The sequence below is a fragment of the Empidonax traillii genome, unplaced genomic scaffold (genome assembly GCF_003031625.1).
Source record: "Empidonax traillii isolate 1590-97213 ecotype Southwest subspecies unplaced genomic scaffold, ASM303162v1 scaffold429:size503459, whole genome shotgun sequence".
NCBI lineage: Eukaryota > Metazoa > Chordata > Aves > Passeriformes > Tyrannidae > Empidonax > Empidonax traillii.
Window position 1 is genome coordinate 76,210 of NW_020955622.1, and position 14,967 is coordinate 91,176.

The window sequence follows — 14,967 nt, forward strand, 5'->3', positions numbered from 1 at the left end:
GCCCTGGTTTATTTGCAACTTTAAAAGCAAATTCAAAGTCTAGAGGCATTTATTTTTGTGCACTAGAACTTTAAAATTTATTTTTCTGTGGGAGTTTAGTGCCAACAATCAATATTCTATGTGGATGAGCGACGTCCCTTTCAATTAGGCCAGCTAAAATGTTTTTAAGGAAGACTTTTGTCACAGATTACTGTCAGTCACTGCTGCAAAACATCCTAATATTGCTTTTAACTAGTATTAATAACCTCCAGTTGATTACTCATTAAAAGCTCGTCTTTGGTGGCTGCATTAATGCAACAAGGATGCTTCTCAAAAGACAAGTCCTTGGGACTAAGATTGTATACTCAGAAATCTTAATCACTAGAAAAATAAGAAATAAAGCACCAAACAAGTTCTTTTGCTGCAAAATCTTGTTGATGGTCACACAAACCCACTGCTTGAATATAACAGGTACAGAATAACCTTTGCATTGATCCACAATAGCAAAAAAAATGCAAAATAAACTGAGCAATTCCAGCAGCAAGAAACCCAAAACATGAGACCCTTTTCCCCACTGATTATATTAATTTCCAATTTCAATTATGTTCATAAAAAACATTTTGCTAAAGTCAGATAAAGGAACAAGTGACCTACACATACATTAATAAAGGATTAGAGTAAATTTAGGAAACAATTTGAAATCTCAAGAAGTACCTTGTCCATTTTACTTGACCCATTTTACTACCAGAAGCTGAAAGAGGTAAAATATTCCATTGTTTCTTTGCAACGGCAAAGTTCACAAACGGGTAAACATTAACAGCCTTGAATCAACTTATCAGATGCAGCTGATGCTTATGAAGAACAGCCCAGTTATTTTAAGAGTGTTATGGGTCAGTCTTGTTACTTTGCAAGAGGAATGCACCTTTTCTCTAGTTAACTATCAGCGATATTATCTCAATCACAGAAAACCCTTTCACTTGAGATTCACACAGTCCAACAAGAGAAAGGCTGTTCCTTCTCCACTTGGAGCCTGAAAAATAAAACAAAACACAGACAGCACACCACAAGCAAACTGTCAGCTTGCTCATAAAAGATCAAGAGCAAATCTTGAGCCCCAGCGAGTCTTTGAAGTGATGCCTCTTGGATTAGCTGAGATTCTGTGTAATGGGGGTTGTGTAATTGAGCGGAACCGAGGAAAGAAATTCATCTTCTGTGAGACTTTCACACAAATATATTTGTGTCTTGCAAAGGCTACAAATTTTTGGAACGCAGTGTTCAGAGCCCCAGAGAACTGTGAAAGTGATTAAATATTTCAGATCAACTCACAGCAACGTGTTCCACAGAAACCAAAAGATCAAGAAGTTACAGGCAGTCCCTTACCGTGGGATCTGCTATCAGGTTATGCAAACTGTTGTTGTTCTGTATCTCAGTCTGTATTACAGGGACACAAGTAAACAAACACTGCTTCATGCAGGTTTTCTCTTACGTATTTACCAAGTTAAAATGCTAAAGCACAAACCAAAGGGAGTGACAGCTCGTCGACATAAACCTGTATTTTCACCAGTACAATTTTGTAGTTGATGAGGAAAACTATTCCGTGTGCTTTGTTGACTTGTTCTCCATAGAGCAACAGAAAAACCACCAGAACTAAACCAGAAGATGCAGCTCCAGATATGACAAGAGATGTCTGGAGGTGATGTTCAGAACGAGATGAGTAGATACAAACCTTTACATGTTTTGGAAGCTGCTCATTTAGAGGTTTCCCATACCAGATCCAAAAGACTGCCACTGCAAATCACAGTGTTTTGAGTATAAATTTGATTTTTCCTCGATGTAACTGCAGAACTGCTTTAAATTAAAAGAAGCCCAAATCCCAAACCCAATATTCTCTATTCCAGTAACAGGCAGAACAACCCCCAATTAAGAAGTTACATAAATCAATGAATAAACGAAAGCAAACAATTACATTGATGACAGCAATACAACCTGAGCAAAACAACATTTAATCTTAAAAAGGAAAAAAAAATAGTGTATATGCAACAGTACACATAAAAATACTACCAAAGACAATTATAAAACCAGAAATGGGAGTCATGGCAGGCATCAGAACAGTAGCAGCAAGAAAAGTCTCCCGGGGATAACAAAAACAGGTAAAACATTTACCCCAGGCACAGCTGCAAAGAGACACAGAACTGTTGGGTTAAGCTTCTTAAAATACGTTTTCTTCTGTGTAGCTCAGGAACACGATAAAAATCGCAACACAAAGGGGGCTTTAATTTTTGTTTTCCACCGAGGAGGGAGCTGATGCACAAAACAGCCTTGTGGAGCAACACAGCAGCCTCAGTCAGCTTAAGGAAGTGCATTGGAAGTCATTCCACTGGAGGGATCCCTGTTTCCACTGGGTTATATTCTCATGTGGAAGGTAAGATGTGCAAGGCAGGTTTGGACAGCTCAGGGCAGCCCAGCAGCGGTGCTGGAAGCCAAGACCCTCCCAAGGGAGCGCTGTGACTGCAGCCCCAGCTCCCACTCAGCGTGTCCAGCACATTTTAAAGCGTGCACTCACTGCCTGCCTCACACCAGCCCCACCAAGGACACTCATGAACATTTCCCCAGCACATGTGTAAGCAAATCCACTGCTAATCCTCTTGGAATACCACCAGGAATTCCAAACCCAGGAAATTGTTTTTACAGCGCAACGCTTACCGTGCCTTCCTCCTCTCTGCTAATAAAGTTGGAGGGGAAGAAGCAATTACTGCTCACAGAGGAGGAATACCTGTTTCCATCATTACTGTCCTGAGGGATTAGTGGACCTGGGACAATAACCAAACTGCCCTATTTATATCCCAGAAATGTTTAGCTGTATTCACTTTCACATTATTTCACTGGGACCTTCCTTCATTGGAGTCAAATGCCATAAAAACCTCACCACTCCAAAAAGACACTTGGCCAAAAACCTCCCAAACAGCTGCTCATCAAGACTTTCTGTCTTAATTAACAAGTGCCATTTTGAAATAAAAGCATCCCTTGTCCTATTCCTATGCACATATTTTGCCATTAAAATCAGAAGCACTAGGATGATTTTTTTCCTCCCTCTCTAAGAAGCAGAGCCAGAACTGTCCATCTGTAGCTCAGTAAGTCAGAAATAAAGTTCCCTACAAATAGTTCAATAATTCTTTAATGACTGCATTTATTCTTGAAGGGTAAAGACTATCTAAGGTGACAATCAAATTGCACCAACCGCACTTTTATTCAGTTTCCATTTTTAGAAATTATTTAAATACAAAACACAGTGGAAAAGCAGCAATACAAAATTAGTGCAGCACAAAAATGGAAATGTCAGTAAATTTCCCACTTAACACCTTCCTACAGAAAAATCTGGCAATGCACCCATGAGACTTATTTACTACTAGGCAGAAACTCATACCTCTAATTCTATAAGTGCTGCAGTCACTGCATCTGTGGCAAGAGCACCAGCCTGGAGCTTTTCAATTGCCTGTAAAACAGAATTTTCAGCTGATGATTAAGAAATTCCGATATTCTGTGACTGACCCCTTTTCCCAGTCTTTTCCAAAACAAAATCTTCACCAAATTAGTTTAAAATGTAAGAGGGCATAAAAACGAGGCACTGGAAATAAGTCAGGATGAACCTTACGAGGGCAGATCTGAAAGTTGGATTTTACTACCCTGACACTGAGACACTGCATTTAGTAACAGATTCCTGCATGGTCAAATTTATACCAAAATCACTTTTTATATTATATACAAGTCCTCAAACACCTGATGCCTCAGTCCACAAGTTTCAAATGTTCCTTTCAAGGTTCAACAAAAATTTCTACTACCATTTATTGCAATTACAGTCAAACTGAACAGAATTTACGAGCTCATCTAAAAGCCAAAACACACAAACAAACCAAATAAGACAATGTTACCTTCAAATTACAGACACACAGAGCAATGAACTTTTAAAGCCTAATAGCATTTATTAGATCCATTTTGGACAAGACCTGACAGTCAAGTTCCCTCAGGGAACCCCAGGAAACAACTATAGCTTCATCTACAGCTGCAAGACCTGCAACTGTTTGTTCTTCACAGGAGTTATTTATGTTGGCCACTCAGCTTAAGGAGCCACACAGAATTTCAAATTACACTTAAATTCAACAGCATTTTCTCACATAATTAGCTGGAAAATGACTTTCACCAGGGCTAATGAACAACTTTAACGAAGCCAGTGCTAAGTCTGGGTGATTTGTGAGGCTTCCCATTACAAAATGAGATTGGTATTACGATTGAGCAACAGAACTGTAATACAAAGTGATAATTATCAGAGGCCAGTTCCGAGACTCTTCTAAAGAGTCTGCCAAGTTCCCAGCTCCTGCTCCCTGGAGAAAGCAAAGACATTAAAAACTTTGGAGAGAGGTCTTCCAGCTACTCATTCAACACGTAGTACACGCAGGGCTTTGCCAGTTCCAAAGCTAAATTCTTGGAAGAGATTAAAAAATATTAGCTTCAATGGAAATGGAAGTCTTGTCATTTCTCCCTTTCCAGCTTTGATTTTTTTGTTTGTTGTGTTTTCTTTTTCCCGTTTCTACCTCCTTTCCTATTAAGATGTCAAGAGCTATCAAGAAGAATGTAATTCTAGGAACTCCCGCATTTACGGAGCAACCTTGGATGCTGGAGTTGAAATGAATTCCCAAAAGAGTGGACATGGATGAAACCAAAACACAGACACCATCTTTAGCTCCAGAATTACCAGAGGCTCAGGAATACTGCAGGAATACTGTAGGACATACCTTCTGACAGGCCCTTTTGCACACATGCTTGTACTCTTTAGCTTTGGATTCGGAATGATAACCTGCACCTAGAATTAAAGGAAAAAGGTAAAAATGTTGTATTACCCGTCAAACTGCAGCCTTACAGTTCACAGAGAGATTTAAGACACAGGCAGGTACAGCCTTCCTTAGTCTGGATTACAATGGCATTTCCCTTTTGTACCCATGATGGACAGCTTTATGCATTCCACCACTGACTCCAGCACACTCAGTAAAATACAGGATATATCCAGAAACACACAGGTATAAACCTCAGCATCGAACAACCTCTTCCTAAAAACACCTTGGGAGTTATACTTTCAGTATCACTCATTCTTGGGAGTATTTCCAGCACGGCTTTTTTATTTATTATTTTACTTAAAACCCTTGGTTTTACGTCAAACTCCAATTTTCCTTTCAGCACTGATGTGCGAGTCTGCAATTATCATTCTGCTCATCTTCTCATGTTCACGCTGCATTTTTTAGAGCTTGTTACTCCTGCTTTAGAACCAGGAGAGTTGCCTGAAATAGAGATCCTACACATTTTTCATCTGATTTTCAGTCTTCATGTCTATCCCACTGCATCAAACCATTCTGCCCTATTTTGTAGCCACTGCCACTAATTCCACGCCTGAAAAACTTATCAACACCCACTGTTTGACTAAATGCAGCATCAGAAAGACAACTGCCGTGACTGGCACACTGAAATTCCACTTCTCTTTAACTGTTTTTTGAACTTATAAATGTGCTTGCATTTATCTCAACCTCACTTTTCTCACTGTTAGAAATATTAGTTTTGAGAAACTCTAATAAATTACCACTACCAATAAACTGAACACTATAACACCACATAACTAACTCCACTACACCAAATAACACTACAGTATATTGAACACTTCTATCTGCTCTTAAAATAGAATACCAGGGTCATCAAATATCAACCCAGAATAAAATTCTTCAAAGTTTTGTTGGTTTTTTCCTTACCTTAGTGATTTTATAAAGCGAGTAGCATGTTGGTTTTTCAAATATTTTAGGCATTACCTTGCTCAGTTTCACCTCATGTCATCACACATATGGTAAAAACAAACATACAGATACAAGCATCACTAATATTTGCATGATAAACAGTATTTAAGAAAGAAGCTATTAGAAAAGAAATTATGAGCAAGACACACTAACACATCATTTTCGCATCAGATATGAGTAGAGGACACGTGGAAACAATAAACAGCAACTCATTTAAAGATGATCAAAAATTAAATAAAATCAAAAATTAGGCTTGAAAGGAAAATTTCAAAAGGGTAAAAAAAAAGTCAACAGCCTAAAGAGGCTTCAGAGAGTCTGAAGCAGATTTGTCCTCATAAACAAGTAGGACAGAATACAAGAAATTTAATGAAACAGCTCTGTTTGATTTTCCATAGGGTAAAGAAATACACCAAAAGGTCTCCTTCACCTTGTAGGTTTCCCAAGCTTAGCAGACAACTACAGAATCTGATGTTTTATAACCATTTAAATTCAGGGGTTTTCTTTGTCAAGGAGAAAAAAAAAAAATACCATCCAGAACATCCGAACAGCTACAGTTTGGTTAACAGTTTCCTACGCAACTTCCAATTAGACATGCACACAAAGTTAATGTCACTCCACGAATACATCAGTGGTCCAAAGACATCGTAAAATTTGTGTTGACATGTAGTTTGATATCAAAGCATGCGCTGTTTTCGTTCCAGCTGCTCTGCTTCCACATCTTACCTGCGTGGACAAGCACAAATCCCACTCGTTTCCCTCTTTGGGTTTGCTTTGCTTCGGGCTCTTTGACCACCACTTTTACAGCCGTAACCTGAGATGATTTGGAAGGTAACACTTCTACTGAGCTTATCCCCTTCTCCATGGTCATACATTGGGATCACCATCTTCTACCGGGAAGGAGCACACTTCCATGCAAAAATAAACTCTGGAGGGGAATCATCCTAAAAACAAATCACACGGGGATGTTAGGCACTGATTTTGAAAGGTGAGTTGCACACAAATAACCTCAGGAAGAGCTTTTGGAGGAGAGGCTGGAAACACAGAGCGTGGCTCTTGAAAGAAGTTCTGCCTCTTCCCTAGCTAAAAGTATTAATGAAACTTCAAATAATCCAACTCCACGTTCCAAGTTCAAAGTAAACCTTTTGCTATGATATAACCAGAACTTAATAATCTTCCCAGACACTGGAAGGAATTGTTAATGTAAGTTTTGCTTTCCATGGTGTCCTTTCAATCAACAATACAACTTATTTCTCCTCCCACCATGTCTAACTAGCACATGAGTAACCCTTTAAAATGCCATGCCTTTTCCTTTCTTTTGCAGGGAATAGCTGTTTATTTTACATATTTACAACGAACTCCTTCTATACTTTTATAATTCCCCATTAATTTGCAGTAGGAAAAGAAACAGAGAAATGAACTTTTTTTTAATGGCAAAGTGTTTCTAAAGCAAAGCCAAATAAGCCCAGAGCAGTGAAATAATGTTTGCATAGGTAAGTAGAGCCACCATGATTACTAGTGAACCACAACATGCTTAAGTCAAGCTCAGATAATTTATTAACCTTATTTGGGTTTGATCTTCACCCTTGAGATGTGTACAGAAGGTAATGTTTATAGAAAGCTCATTGAAACATTGTCAGCATTTCCTAGTACATCAGACAAGGAAGTTAAAACGCAGAGCGATGTATTTATCATAAGTCACCAAACAAACTCGCTGTATTTACTGCTCCTCTTACCCACAGCCTGACACACGTTAATCCTGACACAAAACCATTTGTCTAGTTCTGCAGGTTAAAAAAAAAAAACAAACAGGAATATTCTATGTGTTGAATTAATTCAAGAAGTGAAAATGCATGCAGTGTTAATGCATGAGTGGAGAAAACCTCTAAAACATACTAAAATATGTTATATATTAAGAATTAGATGAACTTTAGGGTCCCTTCCAAGCCAAACAATTCTGTGGCTCCATAACTTTATACTCCATGATGATGTGCATCACTCCCATCACCTTGAAAAGAGCTTCGTAACCCAAGAACACTGAAAAGTGAACAGGAGCGGAAAAAATGAGATGTTTGAATGCATAAGATTGAAACCACTGACTTTGCAAATGCTCTACAGCTTCCTCCAGTAATTAAACACCACCCCATTTAAAGAACCAAAACTATGCAAACAATGTTTATTTAGCACTGGCAAGGAACAAACAGGCTGGTTTACCACAACTATCCTTTTGATAACAAGAATGAGCACGGCTTTGGGGGAAGTTATTTATTTACCCTCATTTCTTCTTAAATGCTAAACATACACAGGTGTCTTCACACATTTCTAAATTTACATTTCAGAGTTAGATATGAAGTTATTGTTATATGTGAACTGATACAAAATTGAAGACCACTGTAATATATAGACTCTACACAGAGAAAAAAGCATTTATGGACTACATCCAGTTGTAATGGTCTCCTGAATAAACCTCAGTGCTGAAATGAAAGTACTAAGCACTGTATTTACTTCCTTTTTGCTAATAATAGTGAAGAAAGCTCCAGCAACCATTGCTGCAGGCAATAGGTCTGTTTCCTACAAACTTCTCCCTGGCACAGACTTCAGTAAAGTGACAGGAACAAGTAAGGAATTCATACTGTAGTAAAAATGGGAGAAATGGTTTGGTGGTAAGGAAAGTAATGATGATGGGTTTGAAAACAAAGATGGAGACGTCACTTAAAGACTCACTAACAGCAGAACTGCAGGCTGAAAGACACTGATTTTAAGAGATTAATTTCACACAAGTAACTTGAGAAAGAACTTTTGGGAGAGAGGTTTGAGCTTTTGCATACAGGTGAGTCTGATGATGGGTCTATTTTTACCAGACAACATACAGCAACCTATCTCAACAATTCCCTTCAGCTCATAACACCTCCTGCACGTCACCTCAATTTGGTCAAACCACTTCCATCTCAAAATATTTTTCATGCCCATTTACATTACATTCAAAAAAACTGCTGCTTTCACTTTGTAAGCCTGTTGGACCCATCCTTTCCCTTTCCAGCTCCTTCTGGAATTTATCAGTTGGACTCATCCTTTCCCTTTCAAGCTTCTTCTAGGATTTATCGGTGCTCCATCCTGGCTTTCATACTTTCCCCACTCCGTTCTACACAGGTCACTGCTCTGCACCTGCCCAGATACCGAAGCGCTGGCGGAACACACCGAAGGACGCGAACCGAGGAGATTTTACCAAAGCACCCCCAAGCCCCTGTGGCGTTACCGAGGTAAGTTTGCATCCCACACGTACACGCCCGCGGGTGTCCCCCCGGGGCCGCAGGGTGCCGCGGGCGAGGGGCGGGAGGACCTCCGGGCCAGGCGCATCCCGCGTGTCCCGGACCGGTCCCGCGTGTCCGGGACCGTGACGTCACGCGGGCCCGCGGCCGTGACGTCACGCGCGGGCAGCCCCCCGCCGCCCACGGAGCGCGGACTGCCCGAGCACGAGCACGAGCCCACCCGTGGCCGGCGCGCGGGAGAGGCCGCGGCGGGGTGGGCCGGGGCGGCCCCGCGTCCCTGCGCTCTTTCCCTCCTTCCTTCCTTCCCTCCCTCCCTTCCTCACTCGCTCACTCACCCTGCGCCGCCGCCATCCGTGCGCTGGTTGCCCCGGTGAGCATGAGGCGGCCCGCCCACGCCCCGCCACCATTGGGCGAGCCGCTCCCGGCGGCCGGAAAGGGCGGCCCTGCTGATCGGCGGCCCGGGGGGCGAATGGCGCGGCCAGGGCGGGGCCCGGCAGCGCGGGAATGGCGCCGGGAGCGGGGCCGCCCTCGCTCCCTCAGCAGCGGCAGCGCCGCGCACACGGCGGTAGGTACAGGGAACTGTCTTCGGATAAAGCAGCCTGGCACCACAGGGGTGTTTTGTGCCTCAGGGAGGTGGAAAGCGGCCTCCGGTTCTGTTTCCGTGCGCCCCAAAACAATATACATGCATATCAATATCCATATATGTAATATCAATATCCATATACGTCAATATCCATATATGTAACATCAGTATCCATATACGTGTACATCAACATCCATATATGTAATCTTAATATCCATATATAGCATACCAATACACATATATATCAATATCCATATATATCACACCAATATCCATATATATCCATATCCATATATATATCCATATCCATATATATCGCACCTATATCCATATATATCCATATCTATATATATCATATCAATATACATCTCAAACTATACATAGGTATATGGAATGTACATATAGATAATACATAATTTACATATGTCATAGTAATGCATGTATATATAATAACAGTATGCATATATATATCATATATCATGCAACATAAATATGCAATGTATATATCATAACATGCATATTTATAATACCATATGCAATATATAAATACATAAATATGCAGTATACACGTATACCATATCGTTATACATACATATCAATGTGCAATATACATACACACATATCTCCTATCGTATACACACGTATGACTTCTGATAGCTGCTCAAAACTAAACTTACTGATTGTAAATAAATATATTTCATAGTAGACCTGTCAGGAAATTCTCGCAACTATCAGGTATTTTACATCTTCCTGCTTCAATGGGCATTTGAGTATTGTGTGCTGCTAGACACATTCTAAATTCCTACTGATTTATGACAATTTGCTGTAAAGGAGACTCAATTTCCTGAGGCTTCCTTCCCAGGATAAAGGGCAAATGTACCTGAACCCCATTTCCCTGATACCTTCTGGGGTGATCATTACCATCAGTCCTGGGAACTAGTGAAACGCTTTGTTATCCCAGTGCACACTGACCACAGTTCCCAAAGTGCCTTCACACCTCTGGCTCCTGCTCCTCTTCCTTGTAGAAGTGTGAAATGAGTCCAAATGTCCTTAGGGATTTACTTATATTGTAGAGTACTTATTTAGGGATTTACTTATATTGTAGAGTACATTAACTGACACCTCAAATTTTCATTTGCAAAGCTCAGCCTTTTAGAGTTGAAAGTCTAAAACTTTTGTAAGATCAAGACAAGGTTGCTCTCTTCTTGCAGAATTCACTAAAGAGGTTTAACCTTGATCTCTTGCTAAAGCTCCAGCGTGAGAAGTGATAGGATATATTTTATATAAAATATTATCCCGACCCCTCTAGATGAAGCTGATTTCAACTCCTCCCCATTTTTGTTTTCCCAGAAGTGAGCCCAGCATGTAGTTGTTACATTAGTTCCTGCAACACTGGACAGTTATCAAATCATTCTCTGAAAACAAGCTGTCAGGAAATCACCTGCTTCAGCCAACTACATCTTTGAAGGGAATTTTTGCAAATTAAATTTCTGTGCTACTTCTCTGACAACAATTTCATTCACTACTTATAAAAACTATGCTTTTAATAAATAATTTTAATAATTATAAATGATAAATAATAAATATATCTTGCAGTATACTGCTCCATTTGCCCATCAGGTGTTCGTTCCTCAGTCAGAGAAAAGTGCTGCCTCTTCATCCAAGTCCTTGCTGTTCCCTCCCCTCTGGAGCACGTCCCGGAGCAGGCAGCGGCGCCGCAGGTGCCTCAGGTAGCTCATGATGGACACGGGGCTTTCCCTCTGCCGGCCGATCCCCTCGTCGCTGAGGGGGGAGCCTTCAACCAGGCAGCAGGTCCTTGGCCACGCCGAGGGTGTCCAGCCCTTCTCCTGGGAGACACAGGGTGGGGAGCACGATGGAAGGGGCAGAGGGGCCTCAGGGGGCTGAGACCCCTCCGGCTTGGCTTGGGCTCTCCTGGGGCCTGGCTGGGCAGGGTGCCTGGAGCAGGGCTCAGGCAGGCTCTGTCCTGGGGCCCTTGTGGCTCAGCCCGTCCTGGGTTCCTCCTGGGAGGAAGGAGGTTGAGCCCAGCTCTGCCTCTGGCCTTGGGTACAGGGCTGGGGCAGAGGGGCCCTCGGTGCCTGCCCAGGCTTTGCTCTCCACAGGGACTGTCAGTCCTCACCCTACACATTGCAGCCCCAGGCCATGGTGTGTCCTGGCCATGTCCCAGCTGCCTGACCCCATCCCTCACCTCCCTCCGTGGCCTCTTGGCTTTCCTCCAGAGGTGGCATCCGAGCCAAAGCGCGGCCACCAGCAGGGACAGGGCCGAGCAGCTGCAGCCGAGCACCAGCAGGGGCCACAGGCCGGCACTGCCCATGCCAGCGCCAGCTCCCGGCTGCTGCAGGGCCTGGGCAGGCACATCCACCGGGGCCGAGACCCTGATGGGACGGCTGCTGGCCCTGGGGGAGCCGGGGAGGGGCGATGCTGCCCAGAGCCCCTGGAGAAGGGAGAGCCCCAGGAGCAGGGAGAGCCCCGTGCGGAGCATCGCGGTGCTGCCTGAGGAGCTGCGATCCCCCACCAGCACCCACGGGGTCCGTGCAGTGGGAGGGTGGTGGCCTCAGTTGTTGTTCCTTGCACACTGTGATGTCATAAGTCCATTGCCTGGCAGCCAGAGGGTTGGGAAATGGAATGTGAGGGTGGCATGAGAGGGTGGTGGCGTCAGAGAGAGCACAGAGGTGACACCAAATGTGCTGTGATATCTCAAGGCCAGCAGCCAGTGGGCTGGGAAGTTCAAGGCAAGGCCAGAAGGTCTGAGCACGTGGCTGCCTCAGCTGCTCTGTCTCACCCTGTCATCGCTTTTGAAAAAGAACATAGAGATGTCACTTAAACACTATGACCATAACTCCACACTGATAATCCTAATTAGGCCATCGCATACACTTGGGTCTCAGGGTGTATTTATTTTTACCAGAGAACATATAGTCAACCTATCTCAATAATTTCATAACGCTTCCTGTACATCAACTCAATTTTGTCAAACCACTTCCATCTCAAAATATTCATGTCCGTTTATGTTTCATTCAAAAAACTGCTGCTTCCACTTTGTAAGATGACATTGGACCCATCCTTTCCCTTTCAAGCTTCTTCTAGGATTTATCAGTTCTCCTTCTTGCCTGTCATACTTTCTTCACTCTGGATTTTGTCCCTCCTTGTTACAGAGGTCACTGTTCTACATGTGTTCAGCTATAGAGACAGAGGAGGAATACACATTAGCCTGTCTCCTGAAGAACACGAGCCAAAATGATTTAAGAACTGGGGGGTGCTGGTGGGTGAGAGGCTGGACGTGAGCTGGAAATGTGCACTTGCAGCCCAGAAACCAGCTGTGTCCTGGGTTGCATCCAAAGCAGGCGAGGGGGGGATTCTTCCCCTCTGCTCTGCTTTGGTGAGACCCCACCTGCAGGGCTGCCTATGAGAAGAACATGGATCTGTTGAATTGAGTCCAGAGGAGGTCACCAAGTTGATTAGAAGGATGGAGCATCTCTGCTATGGTGAAAGTCTGAGAGAATTGGGATTGTTGAGCTTGGAAAAGAGAAGGCTCTGGAGTGACTTAATGAGGCCCTGGCACAAGTTCCCCAGAGAAGCTGTGAATGTCCCAACCCTGGAAGTGTTCACGGCTAGGCTGGGTGGGGCTCTGAGAAACCTGATCTAGTGCAAGGTGGGAGGGTGGATGATGGACTGGATGAGCTTTAACATCCCTTCCAACCCAGACCACTTTATGATTCTGTGATTTTACCAAATAAGCCCAAAGCACTTACTGAACTGAAAAAAACAAAAAAACTTTGAGTATCCTCCCAGTGCTCATAGAGAAACAAAGACAAGGCTGCTCAGCCGCTCGCAGCTCCCACAGGGCCGAGCCGGGCAGTGCCCGAAGCCCCTCACGGAGCGGCCACGGAGCGAAGGGAGCGCAGAGGGGCGGGCAGAGCCGACACTCCCGTGTCTGTGCCCCAGCACCAGCGACACGGGGATAGTTTATTTTTAAGCGTCTTCGGCTCCTGCAGCGAGGCCGGAGCCGGGCGGGAACCGGGGCGCTCCTGCCGCCCGGCCCGTGACGTCACCGCCTCACGGCGCCGCCCTCACGGCCCTCACGGGTCCTGCTTCCCCTGGCACCTCTGTCGTTCACCGCCCGAAATACAGAAATACATTTCACAGTTAGTAATGTCTGCTAACAACTTTGCTTACGCTTCTTGCCGCCACCACCGCCTAAGGCAAGAACCTTTTGCTCTCATGTTTGCGGTGAACGCACTTCAGCCTGCGGCCACCGTTTTGTGCGCAGATTGTGCTGTGTATTAATAACAGGGACTTGAGCACTGACCTGGCAAGAAACGAACAACAACAACAAAAAAATCATATAATGCTTTGGGTTGGAAGGGACCTTAAAGATTATCCAGTTCCAGCCCCCCCCTGCCGTGGACAGAGACACCTGGAAACTAACCTTTTCACGCCTAAATTTTACTCCATTTCCACTACATCCAAATCTTCCCACATATGATCTTCCCCAGGAATTTAGAAGCCTCCTTCCTGGCCTGCCTTCTAATCACAGAAACTCCTTCTACAGCTTCCCCCCCCCCAAAAAAAAAAAAAAAATTGTGCTTCCATTAACTTTTGTATTATTGAATTTTTTTGTTTTTCTTTTTTTTTTCCCCCCCACAAGTTTTTGGCATACAAAACCATACGGCTTGTGGAGAGCGGCTTTTGTCTTCCACATTACCAGGTGCTTCCTTTTCTGTTGGATAAAACTACAAGGAAATCATGTGAAGTCCACAAACCCTTAGAAAATCTTTGGCCTCCTTTCTCAGATTTTAACATGAGGTCCAAATCCCGGTTGCAAGTTCCTCTGTTGCCAACTTTTTTTTTCCTTTAAAATCCTTACTATTCTTGACAGGGATGCTGGAGTGAACCAATAAAGGTTCCACAAAGTACTTTTTATTTTTTTTTTGCCTCTCATATGGCGGTAGATAGATTTGAGCTAGGACAGTCTGATTTTGGGGGGGAAAGGTGGGTGTTGTGGAAATGTTGCAACGCATTTGCCTTCTGGCTTCAGCCTTTCTTTGACAACATTGGCCACTACCCAAGCAGCTTTGATGTGACCTTGTGTACTCATCTCTCTGTCCTGTGTAAGGTCCTATGCACCTTCCACTCCCAATTTTCCCTTTCACTGTCCAGCTCTCCATCTGTCAGCTAGCAGGCAGCACAGCATGTGGCTGACTCTCAGCTACACATATTTTCACTTGACCCTTCTGTCAAACCTCCTTGAAGTTGGCAGCAGGTTCAAATTATGAAGATAGGGCTG

General features: G+C 43.5%; 1 protein-coding gene across 4 annotated transcripts in view; it reads right to left on the minus strand.

Annotated features, from left to right (window-relative positions):
- TASP1 (taspase 1) overlaps nt 1–9,477 on the minus strand; it is a 71,783-nt gene extending 62,306 nt beyond the window's left edge. For 3 of the 4 annotated variants that reach the window (XM_027894489.1, XM_027894488.1, XM_027894486.1), the window contains exons 1-4: nt 9,415–9,477; nt 6,537–6,754; nt 4,770–4,837; nt 3,404–3,472 (exon numbers count right to left, since the gene is read on the minus strand). In XM_027894489.1, the coding sequence (XP_027750290.1) occupies nt 3,404–3,472; nt 4,770–4,837; nt 6,537–6,681 (282 nt within the window). In that variant the 5' untranslated portion in view covers nt 6,682–6,754; nt 9,415–9,477. Of the gene's footprint in view, nt 1–3,403; nt 3,473–4,769; nt 4,838–6,536; nt 6,755–7,115; nt 7,232–9,414 lie in introns of those variants that run through there. The other variant, XM_027894487.1, reaches the window with a different exon arrangement.
- Between the last annotated feature and the right edge of the window lie 5,490 nt (nt 9,478–14,967).